The following is a 23,417-nucleotide window of genomic DNA, read 5'->3' as shown; positions in this document are numbered from 1 at the left end:
TGCAATTATTCCCCCATGAAGGATTCTAATTAACTGAAATGGAGCACAACAAGCAGTCATCATTAAAAAGTAGGTACAATATTTTTACAAAATTAACCTTGGGCAGGAATAGCACGGTCTCTTATTAAAAAGCTGTTGAAATAATCGTATGGCATTAGTAGGGTTGTCCGGCTGTTTGCTGCCAGTCTTTGAATTTGGCATCAGTTCAGCGACTTGCTTGTATTTGTGATGAAGATGAGATGAATTCATTAGTGCAACAGAAACACCCAATCCCTAAGCGAAAAATATCAATGGCACAGCCGGGTAATAGAAACAGGAATGACACGATCTAGTGACAGCAATGATATCCACTAAATTACGAGGTGCGGACAACGAGCTGTTGACCACCCAAAACACACATCTGAATTCGTCATTCCAAATTATGATGCATGTTGTATGGCATCATTTGAGCTATTTAGCACAGTTCTGAGATGATACAGATTCTATTGAAGGTGACCTACAGTGATGGAAAACTCGCCATAAGATCATGGGAACTAAAAGGAGACCAAGTAAATTGCCTCAAACGCTGCAGAAAGATGTATTCTTCTGTGTCCCTGGAGGACGAGTGTTTTTACTCTCCTCCACAAAACTTAGCTGGCTCTGCCAATGTCAGATCTCGCCGGCCATTTGCAACAGAGTTTTTAAGTTCGGGCTAATGAAAATTGAACAAACATCCCAACAAATTCCCTATTCATGAATTTTCCCATTGTTAACCAACGAAATATATTTCTCCATTGACATGGGGAAGAAGGCAGAAAACCTCTCCCAAATTGCAACAGATACCTAGTTATGAAAAATTAGAATTATTCCATGTAAGTACATGTAGGAACTCTCCCTTGCTAGTATGAGCCAATCATAGATTTCCTTTCAAAATTTAGAACAAATCTTCCAGCTGCCCTCCTCTGGACCTAAGAAATAGTCGCATGCTAGTACCATCATTTCCCTCTTGTCCTTCAGATTTTTATCTTTACTAAACGGGATTCTTGTCACTTCATTCACAATGAAACTTTGTGATGGGATGGCTGCCCTTGTTAGTCGCCTCTACTGCACTCAGCCAGTAGACAGCTCGCCCCTGTGTTTACCTGCACACGACTCTGACTTTCAGCAGAAACATCTTCGTGACCCATTCCGCTACCCCAGTGACCCTTGCCTTCTATCAAGCAACAGAAGCTCCAAGACCTTTGGAATTACAAGAGTCCTTCACTGTCTCAAAAGAAAAAGGGTTGGAGCTAGCTAGAACTGCACTCATTGGCAGTTATTATTGCTTGCAATTTTCATGCACCATTAGTGATTTAATTAGCCTATCAGATGTGCATAATGGATTATTAATTAGGTCATATGGCAGTTTTGTGGTAAAAGCTGTCAAGTGACACTGCCTTTACCAAGGAAGTCATAAATATATAATCTTCCAATGGTATGAACATTTCTCTATGGATACCGTGCCATTCCTAGGTCTTCGAAAAGACAGGGAGTTATCTTACCTGAAGCACTACTATCCCGACACTAAACTGCTTTTATGGTGAGCAGATACCGGGATATCAGCCACTATGGAGTATCACGATTATCTTGGTGAACAGTCTCCTGCTTCGTTTTCTGTATACCCCCTGAAGCGTTTCTTTTTTTAGCTAAATCGATAGTGTATTAAGCCCCGTTTTCGGCGGGTAGTGATTATGGCTGGGAACTAACGGACAATGCTTAGGATATACAGCAGTACACAGCTAAATATGCAAATGCGAAAGAATGACCGACAAGGAATGAGAAAGAAGAATCTTGAATGGCTAGAAGCAGCAACGGCGATTGACAGAATATGCCATTATTTCTGAGTAATGGCCTAAAACCGACGAATTCTGATACCTCAGAAGAAATAAAACACGGCCAGCTCAACTGTTATATTGTGTTGCACACACAAAGAGGTTTACTATGGCTTAAATATTGATATGTAAATTCCTCTGCTGCCTACTTTTCCTCGATATCTGCATGTGTCTTTGGCCACTAATGATCTTTGACAGCTGATTAATCGAGTCATTTAATAGCTGAGTTGCTTCCATGATTCTTGGAATCGGAATTGTGCACTCTCTGGCTTCACGCGTCACGAATCAGACGCCACGATCACGGGCTAACCCTGAGGAAATGCAGAAATGCTGGATAACTCCTCATATCATTTCGAATCAGTCTCATATTTATCAAGCCATGGACGACACAGTCACATACTCGAAGCTCAAGGAACATTTGCCAAAGTTCAGGGCCCCAAAAATTATTAACCTACAACCTGTGAAAGTTAAGTCTACTCCGGCGTATAAGGTGTTTTAAAAACTTAGGGGAATGCAGCTGAGTTATGTATTCGACACCACCGGTATTTCGACAGTTGGAAACATAGTCATTTTCAAGACGCAAATGCAGTAAGAGCACTGTGCAAGGCAATTTAAATCCTCGGTAGGTGGGATTATTCCGACTAAAAACCATAACACTTCATATGCAGAAAGCAACACATATCGAAAGTAACTAGCCGCATCAGACAACCAAAGGTGACCAACGTCAGATGTTATCTATAGTAAGCATTAATTACCATCAGGTGAGCAAATGCCATGAAGTTTTGGCCTCTTTCGTTTGACCAGGGAGACAGCAGGATCCGAAGCAGAATTTAAGCAAAAATCTTCAGGTTTGTTTATAAGGTCGCTTCCTGATTTAATCTCAACTATTTCCTTAATCAAATTATTCCATGAGTTGGAGTGCATGCCACAATCTCTGTGTTGTTATATTCCTTCGGATGGCCGGTGCCAAAGCAAAGTTCTGCAATAGCAGCTTTGCTTGATAGTAATGTGTGTGGAGCTTGTGCTCTATGCATCAGTCCTCCACGGACTTGATGGTCTGATCAGTGTTTGACAAGCCACTCATCTTACGTAAACCGAGACCATTCATTACAGATTTTGATAGGGCAATGAGCTCCATGGTGGCCTAGAAACACACTTCGCATCATGTTTCCTCAGAGTACGATCACGACTGTTGGAAATGTTATCTGCATAAAACAAGAAGTCCTTATTTTCACTGCTCACTGCATCGGTCTTTAGGGGAACGGTTGTCTGACCGGCCTTCACCGAAACCGTTCTGACGAAAGGTGACTTCGATGTGGGTTAACTCGGCTAACAAACTTTTAGGAACTAAAGTAACGTTCTCACTATGAACCAAGGTACAAAGTGACTCTTCAGGCTCATGTGGGCAGTGACATCTTCAGCCTGAAGATGATACTGCAGAGCTCTTACCTTGGCAATTGCCACCCTATGGGGTACAAGAATACAGAGATTCACACGCGGACATCCAGCTGTTCAAATAGTATGTATGCGTGGTGTCTTTTCTTTCGGACGTGTCCGAAAGAACACAGACAAAAAATTTATATAATTGATTCGCCTAGATGGGCAATGGATCCACTTTCTTCATTGTGGTTGCACAAGGACGTCCAACCTCCTGCGAGAATCTGAGAGTATCGAGCATGGATGAAATGGACAGGGACTAGGGATAGGTGGCGCTCTGTGGGAATGTGTGCCGGCCATGAAGTGTGCCGAGACATTCCCGCTGTTGCGATAACAGTTGTCCCGAATGGCGCCGTGGTTAACGCACCACCCTAGTAAGCAGGAAATCCATGGTTCGAACCCTATCCGGCAAACATCTTCACTCCTCGCCGCCGATTCCGCGTAATGTCGCGATACAGCTGACATCAGTAATCCCTTCCCTTTCTTTTCCTTTCTCGCCCCTCCACCTTCAATTTACATGTACTGAAAAGAGTTAATGCTACTTGCTCGCCGTTGGTAATTAATACTCACTGTCAGTAACTTTTGTCATTAATGAAACTTGGATGTCGGGGGATGGCACTGGTTATGTGCGTTCATGCTTGCGTGTGTGTGTGTGTGTGTGTGTGTGTGTGTGTGTGTGTAAGTGTGTTACCTCTCACGGCTGCATTCCTGCGAGTTGTTTGAATAAACACACGACCAGTCTTGTAGGCATATCAAATCACCAGAGATATATCAATCAGTTATTAAACTTCCTTAATAGATTAAAAACACAGGTGCTTAACGCAGATGTTTGTTATACTGCAAGTGGTTCCGGTTGGCCGATCTTGCTTCGAGTAACTTATTTCCAAATTTGCTAGAACAGTCGACGGGTATACTGCCGGTTCATAGTGTCCAACGGGCACAATATTTCGGCGATCAGACATGTCGCCATCGTCAGGTGCGCTGACGAACTGAGCTCCTGAGGGCGGGCGGCCGGTTTAAATCACCTGTCCCCCGCGGGCCGCTCTCTTCGCCGTCCGCGCCCGCGCGCCGGCGGTCGCGAATGCGTGGGCGGGCGCCCTCAGGAGCTCAGTTCGTCAGCGCACCTGACGATGGCGACATGTCTGATCGCCGAAATATTGTGCCAGTTGGACACTATGAACCGGCAGTATACCCGTGGACTGTTCGAGCAACAAATACGCCAGGAGAAACTGAAGAATCTATTGCCAAATTGATCGTTAACTATTCCTCCTACCGATGTGGCTCCCAATTATTAAAATGCTCGATAAGGGAAGAGGGTTACTACTCGAATTTTACCGACGTGGAGCTACGAAACCTAGCAATGTACAATGTGACAAATTAAGACTGCGCGACTCACCCTGAGAGAGGGCACTCCCCAGAAGGAGTGCTTGCCGATGGCGGGCACGCGGGAGCGCGTGATGTGCAGCTCCTCGAGGCGCAGGAAGTGCTGGAAGATGGGCCCGATGGTGAGCGTGTTGGGGTGGTGCGGCGGCGCCGAGATGCGCAGCACCTCGACGCGCGGCGGGTCCATGTCGGCGGTGGGCACCGGCCCGTCCATGCCGCCCCGCAGGCACGACACCTCGCGGCGGCCGCGCGCGTCCAGCGAGCACTCGCACGCCTCGGGGCACACCGACCACGCGCCGCGGCCCGCCGCCGGCGCCGGCGCCGCCGTCACGGCCGCGCACCACAACAGCCACGCAGCCAGCAGCCGCATCTGCAACACACGCCGAACGGCCGTAAGATAAACATCGATCTCAGTCCTACGTTACCAGACACTCGTATTATTTACGACTGCTTACGGTACCAATTCGCGGTTTCTGCTTGAGCTCTTGAAAGAGTACTTTTTGCCCACTGAGAATGAATCTTGAGCAAGAGATCGGTATGCACCCTGCTTGACACTTAGGAGGTTCTTAATCATTTTCTTCTTTTCATCAAAACTAATTACCTCTTTTACAGCCTTCTAGATGGGTGGTTTTCTTTTTAAAAGTGGGCCATTCTTGTTCATCATCTGTTGTGTTAACTGGGGCACTGCTGAATCGATCCAAACGTGTGTGTTGCAAGAAAGAGCAAACAATTTCGTTTCGCAGGCCATTGAGGTTGCATTGTCTCCTTGAACGACCTGAACAGTTGGATAGTGGTTCACGCTGTACGAGGATCTTCAGATGGCTAGTCAACAGTTTGTGATCAGTTCAGCAATCATCGATGTTTCGGTCCATTTCTGTGAACAGGACGTCTTTCCTGTAACGCTACCGAGAGATGACATAGTCAATAAAATGAGAGTGATTGTAGCGTGGATGTGTCCATGTGGTCGTACAACAATTAGGTAAGCGGAACTACGGTTTTGTGATAAAAAGCTGATGCTCAGAACAGAGACCTAGAAATAGCCCATTTGCCTTGCAGTTTCCCACACCTTCATTATCCACGATGTTTCCCCAAAAACGATTCTCTCTTCCAACTGTAGCACTGAAGTCGCCCAGTAACAAGAGTTTATCTTCAGTTGGAATCTTAACGAGGACATTGCTCAGTCTTTGGTAGAACTGACTCTTTGTATCCTCCTCACTGCTTATAATACGAGCATAGGCAGAGACGAAGGTGACAAAGCTATCTCCAGTGACAGGAATTCGAGGAGTCATAATTCTTTCATTGACAGCCATAGGGCTAATCGATGTTGTTTCACTAGTTTTTTGTTAACTCCAAATCCTACGCCACGGGTGCGAGGTACTTCACGATTTCCTTTCCGGAGGATGGTGTACCGTGAGGTACCTCACTGACGTTCCATTCGCCTTATAGCATGGTTTCACTTCAGGCAACAGCATCTATACTTTATCTAGCTATCTCGTAACTGATGAGATGTGTTTTTTATTTTGGTCTGTTACTATTAAGTCTAGAAGAGTCCTGACTTCCGTATTCCGGTAGTCTTAGTCACATAGTTCTTTCTCGGTTTTCGTCCACAAATTGGAAAAAGCCATCTGGGAGCGGATTCCCAGCCAGTTACAAGTGTGGCTACCGGTATTTAGTCCACCTTTTCTAGGGCTTTCCCCATTCAGAGTGGGCAGCGGTTATCCTAAAAGGCCTTCTCAGCTACAAATGCAGGACCAGATCCCTGAGTGGTCACAAAGGCCTTTGTCTGTGGCATAGCGAATACTTACGTTATGCAAATATTTTATTCTTTGGATTTGTATTATAATTTTGTGTAGACAAGAGCCTTTACCAGTGGGCAAATGGAGTTGTGCATTGGTTCTGACGTACGCTGCGTGCAATGTGGCTGCTGTTTTAAGCCATGCCATGATGTGGTCCTGATTTTTATAACAGTTTTATGTATGACAAGGTCCGCTCGGCTTCAGCTAGTGTAATTTACAACCATGTGATTTAACAAGACCCACTCTTTCTGAAGAAGAAATTTTTGTAAATATCGAAGCCTAGCTCTAGGACTAAATAAATCTTTGATTTGGAACTGGGTGGTTCATTTTTTCAACCTCTTTAACGTGTTATTCTCTCTGACAAACGAAATAATAACAGAAACGAATGCATTTTGGTTAAGTGATGTTGCTATGTGCTTCCTATCGAGTTTCAAGAAACTTTTCACCCCACTTTATGGCTGATCTCAATGAACTGTAAGGGAGTGGATTCGTACTCCGCATAACATACAGAGACGTCGAATTGCCCCCTGCAACACGAGAGATGTATCAATAGCTAATACTCGCATTCGAAAACTGGCAGACATGGTTATGCTAATCTCATTTAGAACTACTGTGGTCCCCGTACAATAGCGATGGCTTTCTAGCTAATGGCCCGGAGACGCTGGTACTCCAATTGTTACGACGCCTCCGTGGAGAGGACGCTAATGTCTGCGTGGTCAGAAAAGTCTATCAATTATCAGGACAGTTGAACAGATGGAGAATGTGGCTCCTCACTGATGGTGCTGCGGATGATTAATCAATCAGAATCCCGAACTAGACGATATTCAAAAGATATCATAATCTCTGTTGCTTAGTAAGTGGCCTGGATAGCAGGATCGAAGATTCCATGCGATTTGGAGATTCCATGCGTGTGAAGTAATAACTGTTCACGTTGCTGAAGAAATCTGCATCTTTTTGCGCCTACCTTGAAAAAATTTCTCCTGGAATTGGTGGTAGCGTCAATCCAAGACTCAGGGTTAATTTGGATGCGAAAGAAAAGATACTTGTAGTCAATGAAGACAGTCTCACATGGGAGACTATGTTTCTACTGAAAAGAAAGAAAACGTTAATCTCCTTATCCAGCACTTGGTTTTATGTTGGTAATCTCATTCCTTTTATATGCTGCTGGTATCTGTACAGATACCATTGGTAATCTTGCAGCTCTCGAAGAATGAAATTGTAATGAAATCCAGACCTTCAGCTGCTTACAGGCGTTGTTAAATATCAACGGGAACAGTTCAAAAATGTGTGCCCAGACTGGGATTCGATTCCAGGACCTCCTACTTACATGACAGACGCTCTATTTTTTTTTAAATCACATTTTCTTCGCATCTGTTCGTCGCATCTGCTCGGGGGTCTATCCGACTGAGGCACCGAGAACATAGAGAATACTACGACTGCAGGGGTGGCCGGGGTGGCCGAGCGGCTCTAGGCACTACAATCTGGAACAGTGCGACCGCTACGGTCGCAGGTTCGAATCCTGCCTCGAGCATGGATGTGTGTGATGTCCTTAGGTCGGTTAGGTTTAAGTAGTTCTAAGTTCTAGGGGACTGATGACCTCAGAAGTTAAGTCCCATAGTGCTCAGAGCCATTTGAACCATTTTTTTTCTATCCACATACTACATTTGTAGTGCCCCTGCCCACCATAAACCGCGGCAGTCAATCTACCGATTCCCGTATGAGTTCGGGCAATGTGAGAGCATCCGCACTGAAGAAGATCATTGGCCGGTAAGCCCTATCCATATGAAGATTGCTCTTTCGGACATGTTCGGGGCACACATTTTCAACTGTCCCCTTTGATATTTATCAACGCCTGTAAGCAGCTAAAGGTCTGGTTTTCATTATAATTTCATTCCTTTTATGGAATTAACTAATTAACTTTTAACATTAGGGTAGGACAGAGGACCTTTACTTCACTACACTAGAGACTTTCTAAATGTTATTCACTGTAGTTGAACCCTCAAAAACATGGCAGTATCACCACTTATGAATACTAAATAACTGCTACAGAAACCAACTTAATTACGTCATTCACTATTCGAAAATCGTCTGTGATATACTGTGGGCCAAGACAAAAACGGCATTTATTAATTTAGCCCAAGTTTTAGAAATAATTCGTTCATAATTATGTACGTTCTATAGTTGAAATGTAATCGACAGTGTATTAAGATAGGCCTAGATGCCATTGTCTTCAAACTATATGACTGTGTACAGAAATCATGACTATGTAAGTCACGTCGTGAACAATACCTTTTTCAGTACTGCGTTGGGCTAGTGATTGTCGTATGGCATTGTCTTCACGTTCATATGACTGTTGTGTGCTCTCTATTTACGGGATCTACTCGTCTGTTTTTTCCAGTTGCGTCTTCGTCACATGTATATGCATAACAAGATGTAGTCTATTCCAAAAATGACTCGTGTATTATGGGATTTGTAGGTGTTCTCACAACTTATTTTAAACGGCGATGCTGTGTGTATCGCTGTGAGTATGTGTTTATATTATGTATACGTTGGAGGTTTTTAGGCGTCACCTGAAAATATACAAAAGGAAGAATCTAGATAGGTGCCGCGAAATAGCAAACTAAGTTACTCACATATTAATCAGCTTACAGGACGAAATAGTTTGAACCTATGCAAGATTTGTGTAGGCTGTCGGATCCATCAATACAAACTGAAAGAAACTAAAGACACACAGGAGATAAAAAATGAATTCTTCGGTTCACAAAATACTGCGTAATTAGAAGCCCCCATAGCTATAGGTTGATCTCCGGAGAAGAGCGTCGCCTAAATTTTTTAATGTGTTCTCAGTCCTATTTTAAATATGTAAATCGAATTACGAGTCGAAATCCAGCGCTAACAACTGATAGTCCCATTACATAAACTTCCGCTGCATATATTATTCCTGGTGTTGCAAACCGTCTGCCGTTCTGAGTGGAACAAGTTCGCTGAGTTCCTTCTTTTACCGTCTCGGGTTCCAACTAAATTGCGTTACATGGGAAGTAATTGTCGCGGTATGAACGCACTCGCTGTAGGAGCCTTGAATGGCCAACTATCGGCCGTAATTGCCAGTGCAGTATGGCTGTCGGGGCGACTGCTAAAGCTGCGTTAATGTTGCACGATGGAGCATTCTGGCTCAAAGGACCCGGCGGTGCGTGTCCCCGGCTGCGGTGACGTGCTTGCGTTCGTGTGTGTGTGTGTGTGTGTGTGTGTGTGTGTGTGTGTGGCCCGGATTGTGCTGCGCCGGAGCGTGTCAGAGCAGTGGCTGCCTGCTGCCTGTCTGTGTGTTCAGTGGTGGCCGCGTCTCCTGTTGTCCTGTCCTGTCCTGTCCTGTCCCGTGCCGCGCTGTCGTGTCACGTCGTATCCAGACGGGAGCAGCGGCGGCTGTCAAACTAGCGACGGATGTCCAGCTGAGCCACGCTGTGTGTGTTCTGGCAGGAGGCCGGCTACGAGCACAGTGTTCGCCTGACAGCTCGCGCTCTGCTCACAGTCACTCGCGGGAAAGCGTTAATCCACTTCCGTCAGTACTTCCGACCAGCCGGACGTTAGGTAGACAAATTAGTGAGGCATTTCATAAGCGATTACATATGCCCAGAGAGATTTTGATTCAAACTCATATTCTCGATTCCACTCTTTCGTCGATTTCTGTCATGTTGTCGTCGCCTTGTTCAGCTAACGAGGTGAACACGGCAAGTGCCATAACTCGATTTCCCATAAATTTCTCTCGCTGGAAGGGGACTCAAAATAAGCTAACACGTACCTCAGCTTATCCGTAGACACGCGACCGCTTGTGAGAAAACGAGAATCAAAGTTGTCGACCTAATTTAAATGCCTTACAGCGCACAACAACCCTAGCCGAAATTCTGGCACAGTGGCTAGCGTTGCAGCCTCTCACCTTTTCTCTTCGTGGTCGAAACCGTATTATCGTTTTTATTTTATTTATTTATTTATTTTTCATTTATCTACGCATTTCCGTAGAAGATTACTACACGAATTTCTCATCAAATTAGATCGGGCCGGGGTGACCGATTCAACGTGTTCTAGATGTTTACCACAAATCCTGTACCTCACATTATCAGTTTCTATCGCTTTACTATTGTTATTACCCGACATTTACCTCCATTTGAAGAGAGTCACAATTCGTTCAATCTAGCGTAAAGTCCCTGTGGAATACCTTAAGGTGGTTCAACAGTGACACCGTACTGTACGCAGTAGCATCGTCAGACAACAATATTACAATGCTGCTGACCCCATCTGACATATCGTTGCCGGCCGGAGTGGCTGAGCGGTTCTAGGCGCTACAGTCTGGAACCGCGCGACCGCTACGGTCGCAGGCTCGAATCCTGCCTCGGGCATGGATGTGTTGATGTCCTTAGGTTAATTCGGTTTAAGTAGTTCTATGTTCTAGGGGACTGATCACCTAAGCAGTTAAGTCCCATAGTGCTCAGAGCCATTTGAACCATCAAATTAGAGCATAAAATCGCGCTGTATAGATTGCAAAATTCCGACTGGGTTTCACAAGTGCCTTACCTTTATTACATAATGTATGTGTGTATGGTATTTCCAAAGGATACAATCTTACTAAGTTCTCATCTTCTTGTCTTTCATTCTTATCTCAGTCGTTATATTTCACGTTTATTCTCCAGAAAGATTTGGTGCTTTCCCTTGCATGATACCCACCGTAGAAATATTGGAAACACAGAAATTCCGAACACCAAGAGCATGGTGCGAAAACAGGTTTGCCACAGTGACATTGCTTCGTATGTATCTCACTCCGGAAAGAAACGTCCTTGCCACTGGTGAATATTTCATGCTTTAGCAATAATTTCGCATGGTGCGAAGACAGGTTTGCCACAGTGACATTGCTTCGTATGTATCTCACTCGGGAAAGAAACGTCCTTGCCACTGGTGAACATTTCATGCTTTAGCAATAATTTCGCACAAACTACTCATAACGAACCACTTTAGCGAATTCTGGCCCTTGAGACTGATTATATATCAATATACGCTACAGGAATTTCACCGAAAACAGTTTCACGTAATATTCTCATTCATTCTTTTTGTCCTTTTCTTTAAATTCTGTCACCAGATAAACAATTAGCAGACGAATAAAGACAATGCTATTTCATATTGACTGCAAAATATTCGCGCAGTAATTTTCTACTGACGTAGATAGGTAAATGAAGGATAAAAATAATAGTCAGGTTACGAAATTGGGGTACAGAAGTGTGAAGCAGCGACGCTAGACACTGTGCCACGGCCTCGGTTGAACTGTTCACTCGCTAAAAGGCACAAAGGCACATAAAGTACCTCGAAAACTTTGATCGCCGCTTTCTCAGAAATATCTGACTAATCTAAAGTTAAGCCACGACATTGGTTCCATGATCTTGACTTATCTTCCACTGAGCGAAGCGATGTTTCTCCGAAACCGGGTTATGGGATTTGCCCTCGTAAGTACTAAGGTTATTCCTATCGTACAGGCATAAATTTAATAGAACAATTTTTTTCTACTTGGTAGCAGTATCGTTTCTTCCTCTGTCTATCGAATAGGACATATCCCACCAGATCGTGCGATGATTAATGGATGAGCCGAGATGGACACAGCAATGTTACGCGGCTGCTAGCTGTCTTAATTTCGAATTTCGCAGCTGTCGCGCCGACTGCCACATTGGCGCTAGAGGGCGCTCTACGACTGCGTACTGTGGAACAGCGAAGCATTCGGCGACAGAAATTTTTCTTGGTGTCGAACTGAAATACGTTATTGCAATGCCTGTGTGATTCCGACTTGCAATGCATTGTTTCTCCGGACATGCATATTGATGGGACTATAGCCGTTATGAAACACATTAAGTGTATTCGCAGTTACGAATATGAACAAACATCAGTTGTATAATGGAAGGACGACACGAAAATTTGTGCCGGACCGTGACTCGAACCTACAATTCCCGCTTTCCATTATAGAGCTGATGGCTGTCCATATTCGCAACTGCGAATGTATTTAATATATTTCATTGCATTGTAATTCAGAATAAGACAGGCACTGCAATATCGTATTTATCCGCCGACATCAGGCAAGCGTAGAATTCTTGCTTTTATTTACGGGAATTCGGTACGTACTTTCTTACTCGGGAACAATTACAGTAAGAAATAACACAGCAACAGTAATATCATCGCAGCTTGTTATAGCCGGGAACAAAGGTCACTATCACTGCAGGCGCTACTATAGCCGACAGGCGGCGTTCTAATATCGAGGACAGAAGCAGCAGCCAGCCAGTGCGGAACATTCATTGAGCATAATCACTAAATTTGTTATTGTTATAGGACCTGCTGTCTCTCATTAAAATTCAAATTTTAAATTTTTTTCTTAAGTGAGCACTAGGCGTATTTATTATCGATGTCTTTTTTTCCGTTGTGGCCTCTAGAAATCATTACATTCTGTTATAACTTGTTCGTTTGGATAAGAGTTATTAAAAATAGAACTCTGTTACAGTAGGAAGGCACTGGACGTCTAAATGACTATTTTGCAATTCATCTAAGCATTTAGCAGGCAGTTCTATCGTCCCACTGTCGAATCGCGTGGGAAAAACGAACAACAATTTCTTTTCGGATCTACTTGTGAGTGCTATTATTTTATTACGATGGTCGTTTCTACTTATGGAGGTGGAATCAACAACATATTGTCATAGTAAGAGGGGAAAGCTGGTAATAGAAACTTCTTGGAAAGATTTCGCAGCAGCGGGAGAACATCTATTTTTAATTATTGCCACCCCAACTCGCATATCATACCCATGACACTCTCTGCGTCATTTCTCGATAGTAGAATATTAGTCACCATTCTTTGAACTTTTCAAAGTCTTTTGTTGAATCCTATCTAGGAAAGATTCCACAATGCGTAGGAGTAATCCAGATGAGGACGGACAAACTAAGTGTACACAGTCTCTTCAGTAGATTCGTTGCATCTTCAAAGTGCTTTGCCACTGTAACGCTCTTTCTGGTTCACCTTCCCCGTAACATTTTCTATGACATGGCTACAATTTAAGTTGTCCGTTAGTTATAATTCTACGTATTTACTTGAAGCGACATGTAGCATCTTCTGAACCCCGCTACCGTTAATGATTGTTGGTGAACAACGCAACCAGCCACAAGTCTTTTAAAATGCTTTATTTGAATGCCGTAGCCGGATTCAAGCTACCATACCCATCCTCAAATGGCTAACATTTTCGTTTACACTGATGTTTCGGACAGCAGTACGAAGTATACTCTTGCATTGCACAAGAATATTTAGAGTCACTTTCTGTGTTACTTCATTAATAAGATCCTGCTATTTGATCTGCATACATTTAGATGTAAGGTGAAACAGATGTATACACTTACGTATGTTCCAGTGGATAACGACATGATGCAGACAAACATAACAAATCGCCACCAACTGGAACATTTGTACTGAATGCGACTCCCTAACGCTACATATAAAGAAATTCATGCTCATTAGCATGTTTTTATAGATGAAATAGTATGTAAACTCCTCTAAATATTCTTGTGTAATGCAGGAACAGACGACATGCTGCTGACTAAAATATCAATGTAAATGGAAATGTTAGCCACCTGAAGACCGTCAGGGTAGCCCGAAACCGGTTATGGCATTTGAATAAAGCATTTAAACGTATTTGTGCCTGGGTTAGTTGTTTACGTACAGTCTCTAAATTTGCTGATTTATCGAGTAACTGAAATTGCTAATTTTCGCACCATGCAGATAACTAAGCGACTTGACCTTCTGATAATTTTACTAGACGATAAACGACAGCATTACTGAAAAAATTCTAAGATGACTTCTCAGATTGTCCCCTACATCACTTACGTTGATTATGAACTTCGTCGTTGAACAGCCCATATCATTTCTGACTGTCCGTCAGTTACTACGAACTATACCGTTTCTGACAGGAAATCGCGAATTGAGCTACATTGCCGTAACGATACTGCAAAGGTACGCAATTTTATTCGACGCCGCTTGTGAGGAACTGTGTCAAAAGCCGCAATAAATCTGAAAATATGGACTCAATTTGAGATCTCCCCTCAATAGCACTCAATGCTTCGTGATAGAACGGCTGTCGACTTCTGAAGCCAGCGCGGTATATTTGTTTCCGTAGAGTCCTGGTAGAAATTGGTTCCTGTTGCCCCGCATTCCAACTGATTACGATATGATTCACAGTAGACAGTCGATCGTATGGTTTACGGCAACATGACGTTCGTTCTCAACCACTTGCCTTGTGCGGCGGTGTACGAGTTTGGAAACATTGTATGATACTGAAGATCTTTTCAAGACACTGCTGACCTCGGAAACTAGAATTCTTGATTTTATTTCAGGGATTCTGTAAATGCACATAAAATAGTAGTCCACTAAAACAGATATTTTCTTACTGAGGAACAATTACAGTAGGAAATAACACTACAGGTTACTGCACACGTTTGATGTGAGTCACAGGAAGAAATTATCAAGTAACATCACTGAAAGGTTTGTGATGATGTCCTGAATCAGTGAGGCGTGGCATGAAGCTTTGGGTCTGAAGGCCAGTGGCAGTTACGGTAAGGTCCGTCCAGCATCGGTGACGATCGGTGCTAGTCGTAAGTCACTGTATATGACTAACTGCAGTCAGGAGTATTGTCTGATGTACCCCCTGGCGACGAATGGCTTATCAATGGCTGTTCGCTGGAAAAATACTCTTCCGCAGCGCAGACTATTTTCAGACATATGACTTGCCGAGAGAAATACTCCTGCACTGGCTGCTGCTCTAATCCTCGATTGGAAGGCCGCCTTTCTGCGAGAGTAGTGTCTGCAAATGCGGTGTTCTGAGTTTCAGGCTATAACAAGCTTTGATATTGTTACTGTTGCTGTGTTACTTTGCTACCAGAATATTGTCGTGGTCGTAGCTGGCCTGCATGTGTACTGGTATGTGCAGGAAGTAGACGACGCATATAGGCAGGCCACCTGTGGAATGGGGGTGTGCGTGTAGTTGCTGTCCGATCTGATTGTAGGTACGCATACCGCATCCGTTCTTTCTTGGGAAAAGCCGAAGATTCTGCACCTGTATAACCTCCGATTTGCAACAAACCACCAGTCTTGCACCGGTTATCATCCCACACAGAAAGTCAGTTACCTTTCGAGGTTCACTGCATGGCTGTCAGCAAGAGGCTGCTCAGATAACGTGTCTACACTTGCACCATACGCCATTTCTAGCTCCAACATTCAGCACATCAGTAAATCGGGGAGCACTTCCATTGTTTTTATTTTTTTTTCATTTGCTTGCTTTTGGGACGCGTCCATATTACCCTATCAATAGTATAATATCAGTAATGATGACATGAACGTAAGGTCATCACAACACCCAGTCCTCGAGCGGAGAAAATCTCCGACCACGCCGGGAATCGAACCCGAGTCCCATCAGTTAGCAATCAGCCGCACTGATCGTACAGCTATCGAGCTGACTTCCCATATGTTTTTACCACTGTCTCCACTTTATAAGTAATCAGGTTGGCTCTTCATAGGCGTCCATTGAATGCTCTCTGCTTTCGTGTTTATATAAGGGGCGATCAAGAAGTTTTCGTTGCTGCAGCGCATATGCAACGTAGCGCGACTCCGATGTGGGTGTAAAAACACCAACATATAGGCAGTGAATTATTGGGGCGTTCGAGTTTTTCCGACGTGCTTGTTGTAAATGCGGAAACGTGAGCTATAGTTATTACCAAATGCGTCCAAAGAGGATCAACAATCTGTTATTCTTTTGGCTGTCGAAGCACAAACACCGGTAGACATCAATCAGAGAACGTAGAATGTGTATGGGGCAGCATGTCTGATGAAAACTACAATTGTAGAACGGTGTGCGAGAATGGATGCTGCTGCTTCATGGTGACGCACGTTCCCTCATTGCAAATGTCGTAACGTATAAGTTACACAAATTCAAGTGGGTCACACGCGAACAGCCGCCCTATGGTCCTGATCTCTCCTCAAGCGATTATCATGGTTTCAATTCCATAAAAAAAGGCCCTGAAGAGTCGACGATTCCTGTGTAACGAGGATGCGCAGCAAGGAGTTACGGACTTTTTTACGCAACGGGACACAGTTTTTACCAAATGGGTATCTTCAATCTGGTGAGTCGGTGCGATGCTTGCCTAAAGCCAAGGTGATTTTGCTTCACTAGCACACTGATTCTAGACTGCACGGCCTTCGAATGGAAAATGTCTGATCGCCGCTTTTAACTTGGTGCTGTAGGAAGTCGCGCGTATTTGATCAGGTATTAATGTTCACTTCAGATTTTAGCATTCTTCACTATTCTGTATCTGCATATATGTAAATAATGCGCACGATGTTGCACAGACCATACCGAAGCATGCTTCATACCGTTATTATCGATTTTCCGTCCTATTTTATTCCGGTATGGGGCGAACGAGAAATGACTGCCTATATGCCGATGTACACGTCCCATTCTCCCTTCTCTCATTTTTATGACCCGTGTGGGAGATATGCGATGATGACAGCTGAATGGTCGCCAATCCTCCTCGAATACAGACTCTCAGAAGTTAAACAAAAGGGATTCTTGAGAACTACGTCGTCTTTGTTGCAGAGTTTTCAGTTGAGTCCCTGAGCGTCTCTTTTTCCAATTTCATAAGGGCTATACCGTTTGTAGCTGTGCTTTTTCGAATTTTTACTAAGTCTGTTAACGTGAATACATGGCAAGTACTTCAGACGCTGGAATAACTAGAACTGCTAATATTTCTGTGTTGTAGTTGATTTCCTTGCGGATGCACTTTCACAGAACTGTTTCAATAAATCTGTCTCCCGTTCGGCATCGTTCAATTTCATAAGGTTTCTCAGTGCAACATTTTACAATAAACTGGTTATACCATTAGTCTTGTTACTCTGTTTCGTTTCTTATCTGGTCTGCTCTTGTTTAATGACTGCTCCCACAAAGAAATTTCATTTCTGCAGGGGAAACGCTGACAGATCACAGTTTTATAGCTTATTACACTCACATTGGGTCTGGTTTCATTTACTGTTTTGGATGGTATCATTTGCACTTTCACGTCGAGCCAGATATTTTTCTCTATGCTGTCTGGGCAAGTCTCATACCCAAAGCCTGAACGATGATGGTTGTTCCTAAATCACAAAAAATGTTCACAGTACGATCATAATTAATACTAATGCCTTAAGTACGAGTTTAGTTGAAAAATAGAAACGTTAGTATTTAAAGTCTCGTCAACAGTGCGGTAGTCGAAGGTGGAACATTACATAACATGGAAAATGATAAGAGGAAACAAGTGGTCGCATTATTTATAAAAATATAAATAAATAAAAAAGAGCAACGGTATTCCCTGGAAATTATTTATGGGAAGCGGAAAGATGCTTATAAAGAAATTACCAGCGTCTTTATACTACAGTTGTGCAAAAACCACGCACACATGAAGAAAGCCGTGACTCGTTTAATGTGGCGGTGCTAAGAGTATAGCAGGATAAAATCGCAGTCCCTTGTGCAACAAAATGTACATACCCTTACTGTGAAGTAGCAAGCCTTGGAAATGACGATGTAACACGGAGAAAAATCTGCACATTATTTGTCACACTTTTGTATTTCAGTGCAATACGTTTGTTACTGTCTATGGTTTTATCCTGTTGTAGTCTACCATTACAATTTGTTGTTAGCGCTCAAGTTGTAATGCACTTCTTCGACCCTTCTAAGCGTATTTTCCAGAATCAATTTGATGCATATCTCATTTTCTACGAATACGGTAGAACTGGATCATCCTTTCCTATAAAACGTTAATGATTTTGTCACGCGGTTCCGTTCATATTTTCTGCCATTTCTTCAAATTCCATACAATAAAAATATCTAATTTACTGGCGAAAGAATACATCGGAACTAACTGGGGCATCCTTCCCCATAAAATGTTAATGATTGATTCACACGCCTTCTGTCTTACTTTCTGCCATCTCTTCAAACTGCATAATAATAAAAAATATTTAATTTTGTGGTCACAGAATACATACAATCATTTCGACTTCGTGTGGTAAACAGTGGACTGCTTAGGAACAGAAATAATACAGAAATAATATAGTGAGAAATATTCTTTAATGATAGTATTAGCGATTTTATTTTTATTGCTTAATTCAGCTTGTAGGAAATTACGGTAATTCAGGCAAACGATATATTTATACAAGTCGAACCACTGCTTATAGTCTTTTGCATTATCGGATGTATTTTATCTTGCATGACTTCGGATAAAACCGTGGTAGAAAATGCAGTCCTGTATTATTTAATATTATTGATGAGAAAGAAATGAAACTGATTAAATAACAGAAAATCTTTTTCTCGGGGGCGTTGTAGTCACTACAAGTAGTGCGAATAAATTTTCCACACATATGTGTTGCGCACGTACTGAGTGGAAATTACAGTCGGTATCAGAGAAAGTATTATATTTTGGGCTAAAAGAAGCTGGTTTTAGTCTACGGTACTCCAACGATGTATATTTGTAGTGAGCGACTTGGTTTATTGCAAAAGTTAGTGTGTTCCTTATCTGGGAAGTCAGTGGACTGAATCTATCACCGGACATGCACGCAGCATTTTCTATCAATTGTCGTATTATTTTCCTGTCCTTGACAAGTGCCAGAGTTAGCATTTTGTGTGGCTTTTTTTTCTTTCATCGCAGTGAGAGTTCAAACTCTACACCCAGTTAACTTTCAGCACTCTGACATATTTATCTGAGTAGTCAAGACGGGTTGGTGATGCAGCTACTTAGATCTGAAGACGATTAGAGTGATCGAAACATGTAATTGAATTAAAAATGTATGCAATTGGAGACGGAACAATCAATGAGAATTATCTTAAATAATTTTCAAAATCTGACCGAAGATTTTAATATAAGGAACCAAAAAACTAAAATAAATGTAAACTCGTGTGGCATGGTAGGCTGGGTGACACCGAGGTACAGGCTCAGCCGCCTAATTGCATACGTCTTTACTTCGTACACAACGACACTTCCTTCTACGAAGGCGCGCGCATGCGTGCGTGTGTGTGTGTGTGTGTGTGTGTGTGTGTGTGTGTGTGTGTGTGTGCGTGCGTGCGTGTATGTGTGCGTGTGTGTAGTGCGGTGTCATGTTTGCGTTGTTGTACGATGATGAGAGAAGCGAGAGATTGAAAACCGGTACGCCGGCCGGGGTGGCCAGGTGGTTCTAGGCGCTACATCTGGAACCGCGCGACCGCTACGGTCGCAGGTTCGAATCCTGCCTCGGCCATGGATGTGTGTGATGTCCTTAGGTTAGTTAGGTTTAAGTAGTTCTAAGTTCTAGGGGACTGATGACCTCAGAAGTTAAGTCCCATTGTGCTCAGAGCCATTTGAAAACCGGTGTCAGCACGTGGTCTACTCTTCTTAAATAGCACCAGGCGGGCCGCCGATGTTAGCATCCCAACCTGGTGGACTCTGTTAATGACCTCACTCCATGAGACACTAGGGGGAGCCGGCCGCGGTGGTCTAGCGGTTCTGGCGCTGCAGTCCGGAACCGCGGGACTGCTACAGTCGCAGGTTCGAATCCTGCCTCGGGCATGGGTGTGTGTGATGTCCTTAGGTTAGTTAGGTTTAAGTACTTCTAAGTTCTAGGGGACTTATGACCTAAGATGTTGAGTCCCATAGTGCCCAGAGCCATTTGAACCATTTGAACACTAGGGGGAGGTCTGGAACTTAATGCCGTGTTCTAGTCCTCTTGGCCGCCGATGTTAGCATCCCCACCTGGTGGACTCTGTTAATGACCTCACTCCATGAGACACTAGGGGGAGGTCTGGAACTTAATGCCGTGTTCTAGTCCTCTTGGCCGCCGATGTTAGCATCCCCACCTGGTGGACTCTGTTAATGACCTCACTGCATGAGACACTAGCGGAAGGTCTGGAACATAATGCCGTATTCTAGTCGTCTTGTTTGCAGGAAGGAAGACGGAAAAATCCCAACAGCGCGTGATGTATTGTGATGGTTAACCGTCCAAGAGCACCCAGGTATGGATAGCTTCCGTGACCTGACGGGAACCGGTGTGTTCATCAACGCAAGGCCGTTGGCGAGTTCTACACTTACTCTGATACAGAGAAATTCTTTAGATCCCTTAGCCCAATTCTTTTTGCGACTCTATTGCACTGAATATGTAAACCAATGTAAACACGTACACTAAAACTAAAAAGTAAACTTCGTCCGAACCGGTTTTGGAAGGCCCAACGGTACCGGCCGGCCGCCGTGTCATCCTCAGTCCACAGGCGTCACTGGATGCGGATACGGAGGGGCATGTGGTCAGCACACCGCTCTCCCGATCGTATGTCTGTTTACGAGACCGGAGCCGCTACTTCTCAATCAAGTAGCTGCTCAGTTTGCCTCACAAACGTTGAGCGCACCCCGCTTGCCACCAGCGCTCAGCAGACCGGATGGTCACCCATCCAAGTGCTAGCCCAGTCCGACATCGCTTATCTTCGGTAATCTGACGGGAAACGGTTTTACCACTGCGGCAAGGGCATGGCAAAAACGTACACTACCTGATGAAAAGTATCCGAACCCTCGTATGTAACGCGGAATTGTCCACTTGATATCACAAGTGGCGCTTCCAGTGTAAAAACGAGAAACGGAGTATCGTCAGTAGTGGAGCAGGAACACCAGAATCGGTCGGTCACAAGAGCTAAGTGACTTCTGATGTGGACTTGTACCTGCGTGTCACCTGAGTAAGTAAATGCATCAGTGATATTTCAACCCGTCTAAAACAGCCCACTTCGACTGTTGGTAATATGACTGCGAAGTGGAAACTTGAAAGAACAATCAGAGCTAAGCAAAGAGAACGCATAAAATATGCGGAAGGAGTTGCCTGTGAGTTACCAGCTGTCAGCGGTCCAGTTACCACAATGACTCTAAACAGAGAAACAAAGAAAGGGATACATTGGTCGAGAAGCTCCTCATAAACCACACATTCTTATGGTTAGTTCTAAGCGACGCTTGTGGTGGTGTGAAGAGCGGCGCAACTGGACAGCGGATGACTGAAAACGAATGATCTGGAGTGATGAATCACGCTGTACCCTGTGACTGTCTGATGGAAGACTTTCGGTTTGGTAAATCACTGGAGAGCTTTGCTTGCGATTGTGTGTAGCACCAACTGTGAAGTATGAATGTGGTGGTGTTGTCATATGACGGTGTTTCCCTTGGTTATGTTGTAGTTGCTCATTGCGCTTAAGGAGACGTTAAATGAGTATAGATATTAACATATTTTACAGCCTCTGTAATGTGTATCGCAGAGGAACAATTCGGAGAGGATGACTGATTGCGTCAGCATGACAATACAGCCTGTCATAGAGCACCACCCCAGTGTCCAACATGAGTACCTTCTCTGGTTTAGGCTCTTAATCTTCCACTAGTGACGCCCACTCAAGAGCTGCATGATTGTTTCGCTTTCCTTTCCACCGTTCGCGACAGTGTTGTGGAACGTTCTTTGAGTCAATATTCTCCGGATTTCCGTACTTCTAACGGACAGTCGCGTCACCGCCCAAGGTCGAACTTGGCAGCAGACCACTTCACCACACAGGTGTTGCGCCAATTTTCGTGTAAGTTTGCAGACATAGGAGTATAATAATGCGATAGAGTCAGCAGCTGCGACGAATTTTTTGAAAGATTTTTTGAAGCCTTCAGCTGCCATTCTTTTTATTCCTGTACGATTCTCTAATTTCGGCCTTAGGCCATTTTCAAGTATCATGGAGCCTAACTTGGTTGGTAATTCATCTGTTCCCTCTTTTTTAATCCACATAGTTGGCTCTTCGTCCATGGCTTCAGTTCTACAATCACAAATTTCCGTAAAAACACTAGATTTCAGCTTATTAAAAGGTTTTAATAAGCTGCAAATTGTGTATGTAATTCCCCAGACTGTAGAACTGAAGCCATGGACCAGGAGCCAACTATGTGGATTAAAAAAGAGGGAACAGGTGAATTACCAACCGAGTAAAGCTTCATGAAGCTTGAACATGGCCTAAGGCCGAAATTTTAGAATCGTACAGGAATAAAGAGAATGACAGCTGCAGGCTTCAATAAATCCTTCAGAAAAGAGACAGGAGTTTTGCAAATTTACATTTTCCGTCAAACTGTGTTGTCATCTGTGATTATGGGGGCAGTTAATTCGATCGTAGAATAAATTTCAGGTATAAAAACCAGTCTGTACCTAGCAGGAGCGGGGTCACCATTCATGTAATTTCTAGCAGCCAGTATTGCAGTATGAAGACTTCACGACGAATCTTTGATGGTGACAACACTCAAAACTTTGGCAGGCTGCACAGGGCTCTGTTTGATGTGGCTTTGAAGGATGACAACGCCTTTGACGATCTTCCTGATACTGACACTGAAGATGAAATTGAAGAACGTGCGAAACGAATGAGGAACAAGAAGGTCACTGGCTCGATCCAATGGAATGTGGAATGAACGTCATCTACCGAACAGTAGAAACACGAGAAGTAGAAATTATTTATTCATGTTCCTGGTGTGAAACGTGAAGCCAGACATGTGGAAACTATCTCTGACGCATGGCGGCTCCTTTACGACGGGTCATTTCTGAACTCACTCGTTAATGGACGAATCAATACACTGACAAAGTGATACCAGCTCCCACACGTCCTAGGGATGCTCGTATAACGAACCTAGTTGAAAGAAAAGCTTTTATTGGCTTCCTATATCTTGATGGTGTCTATCAAGCGTCGCGCCTAAATTTGGAAGTGTTGTGGGATAACAATGAAGTCGGGGGGAGTCATTTAGGCTCACCTCGTCGTTGACTTGTTTACAATTTTTGATGAGATGCATTCCATTTAACTGCAACGAGATGCAAGCAGATAGGAAAACGACCGACCGACTTGCTCCAATA

The 23,417-nt window shown here is 43.7% G+C and overlaps 1 protein-coding gene across 1 annotated transcript in view; it reads right to left on the bottom strand.

Moving 5' to 3' along the window:
* The window catches only part of LOC126235137 (leucine-rich repeat-containing protein 15-like), a 273,873-nt gene that overhangs the window by 87,299 nt on the left and 163,157 nt on the right, over positions 1 to 23,417 (bottom strand). Inside the window, exons 3-4 of the mRNA XM_049943870.1 lie at positions 17,531 to 17,654; positions 4,684 to 4,989 (exon numbers count right to left, since the gene is read on the bottom strand). Coding sequence (XP_049799827.1) covers positions 4,684 to 4,989; positions 17,531 to 17,654 — 430 coding nt within the window. The remainder of the gene's footprint in view (positions 1 to 4,683; positions 4,990 to 17,530; positions 17,655 to 23,417) is intronic.

This window comes from Schistocerca nitens, chromosome 2 (genome assembly GCF_023898315.1).
Source record: "Schistocerca nitens isolate TAMUIC-IGC-003100 chromosome 2, iqSchNite1.1, whole genome shotgun sequence".
Lineage (NCBI taxonomy): Eukaryota > Metazoa > Arthropoda > Insecta > Orthoptera > Acrididae > Schistocerca > Schistocerca nitens.
Note: the sequence above shows the minus strand (reverse complement) of the source record. Positions and strands in the feature narration are given on the sequence as shown.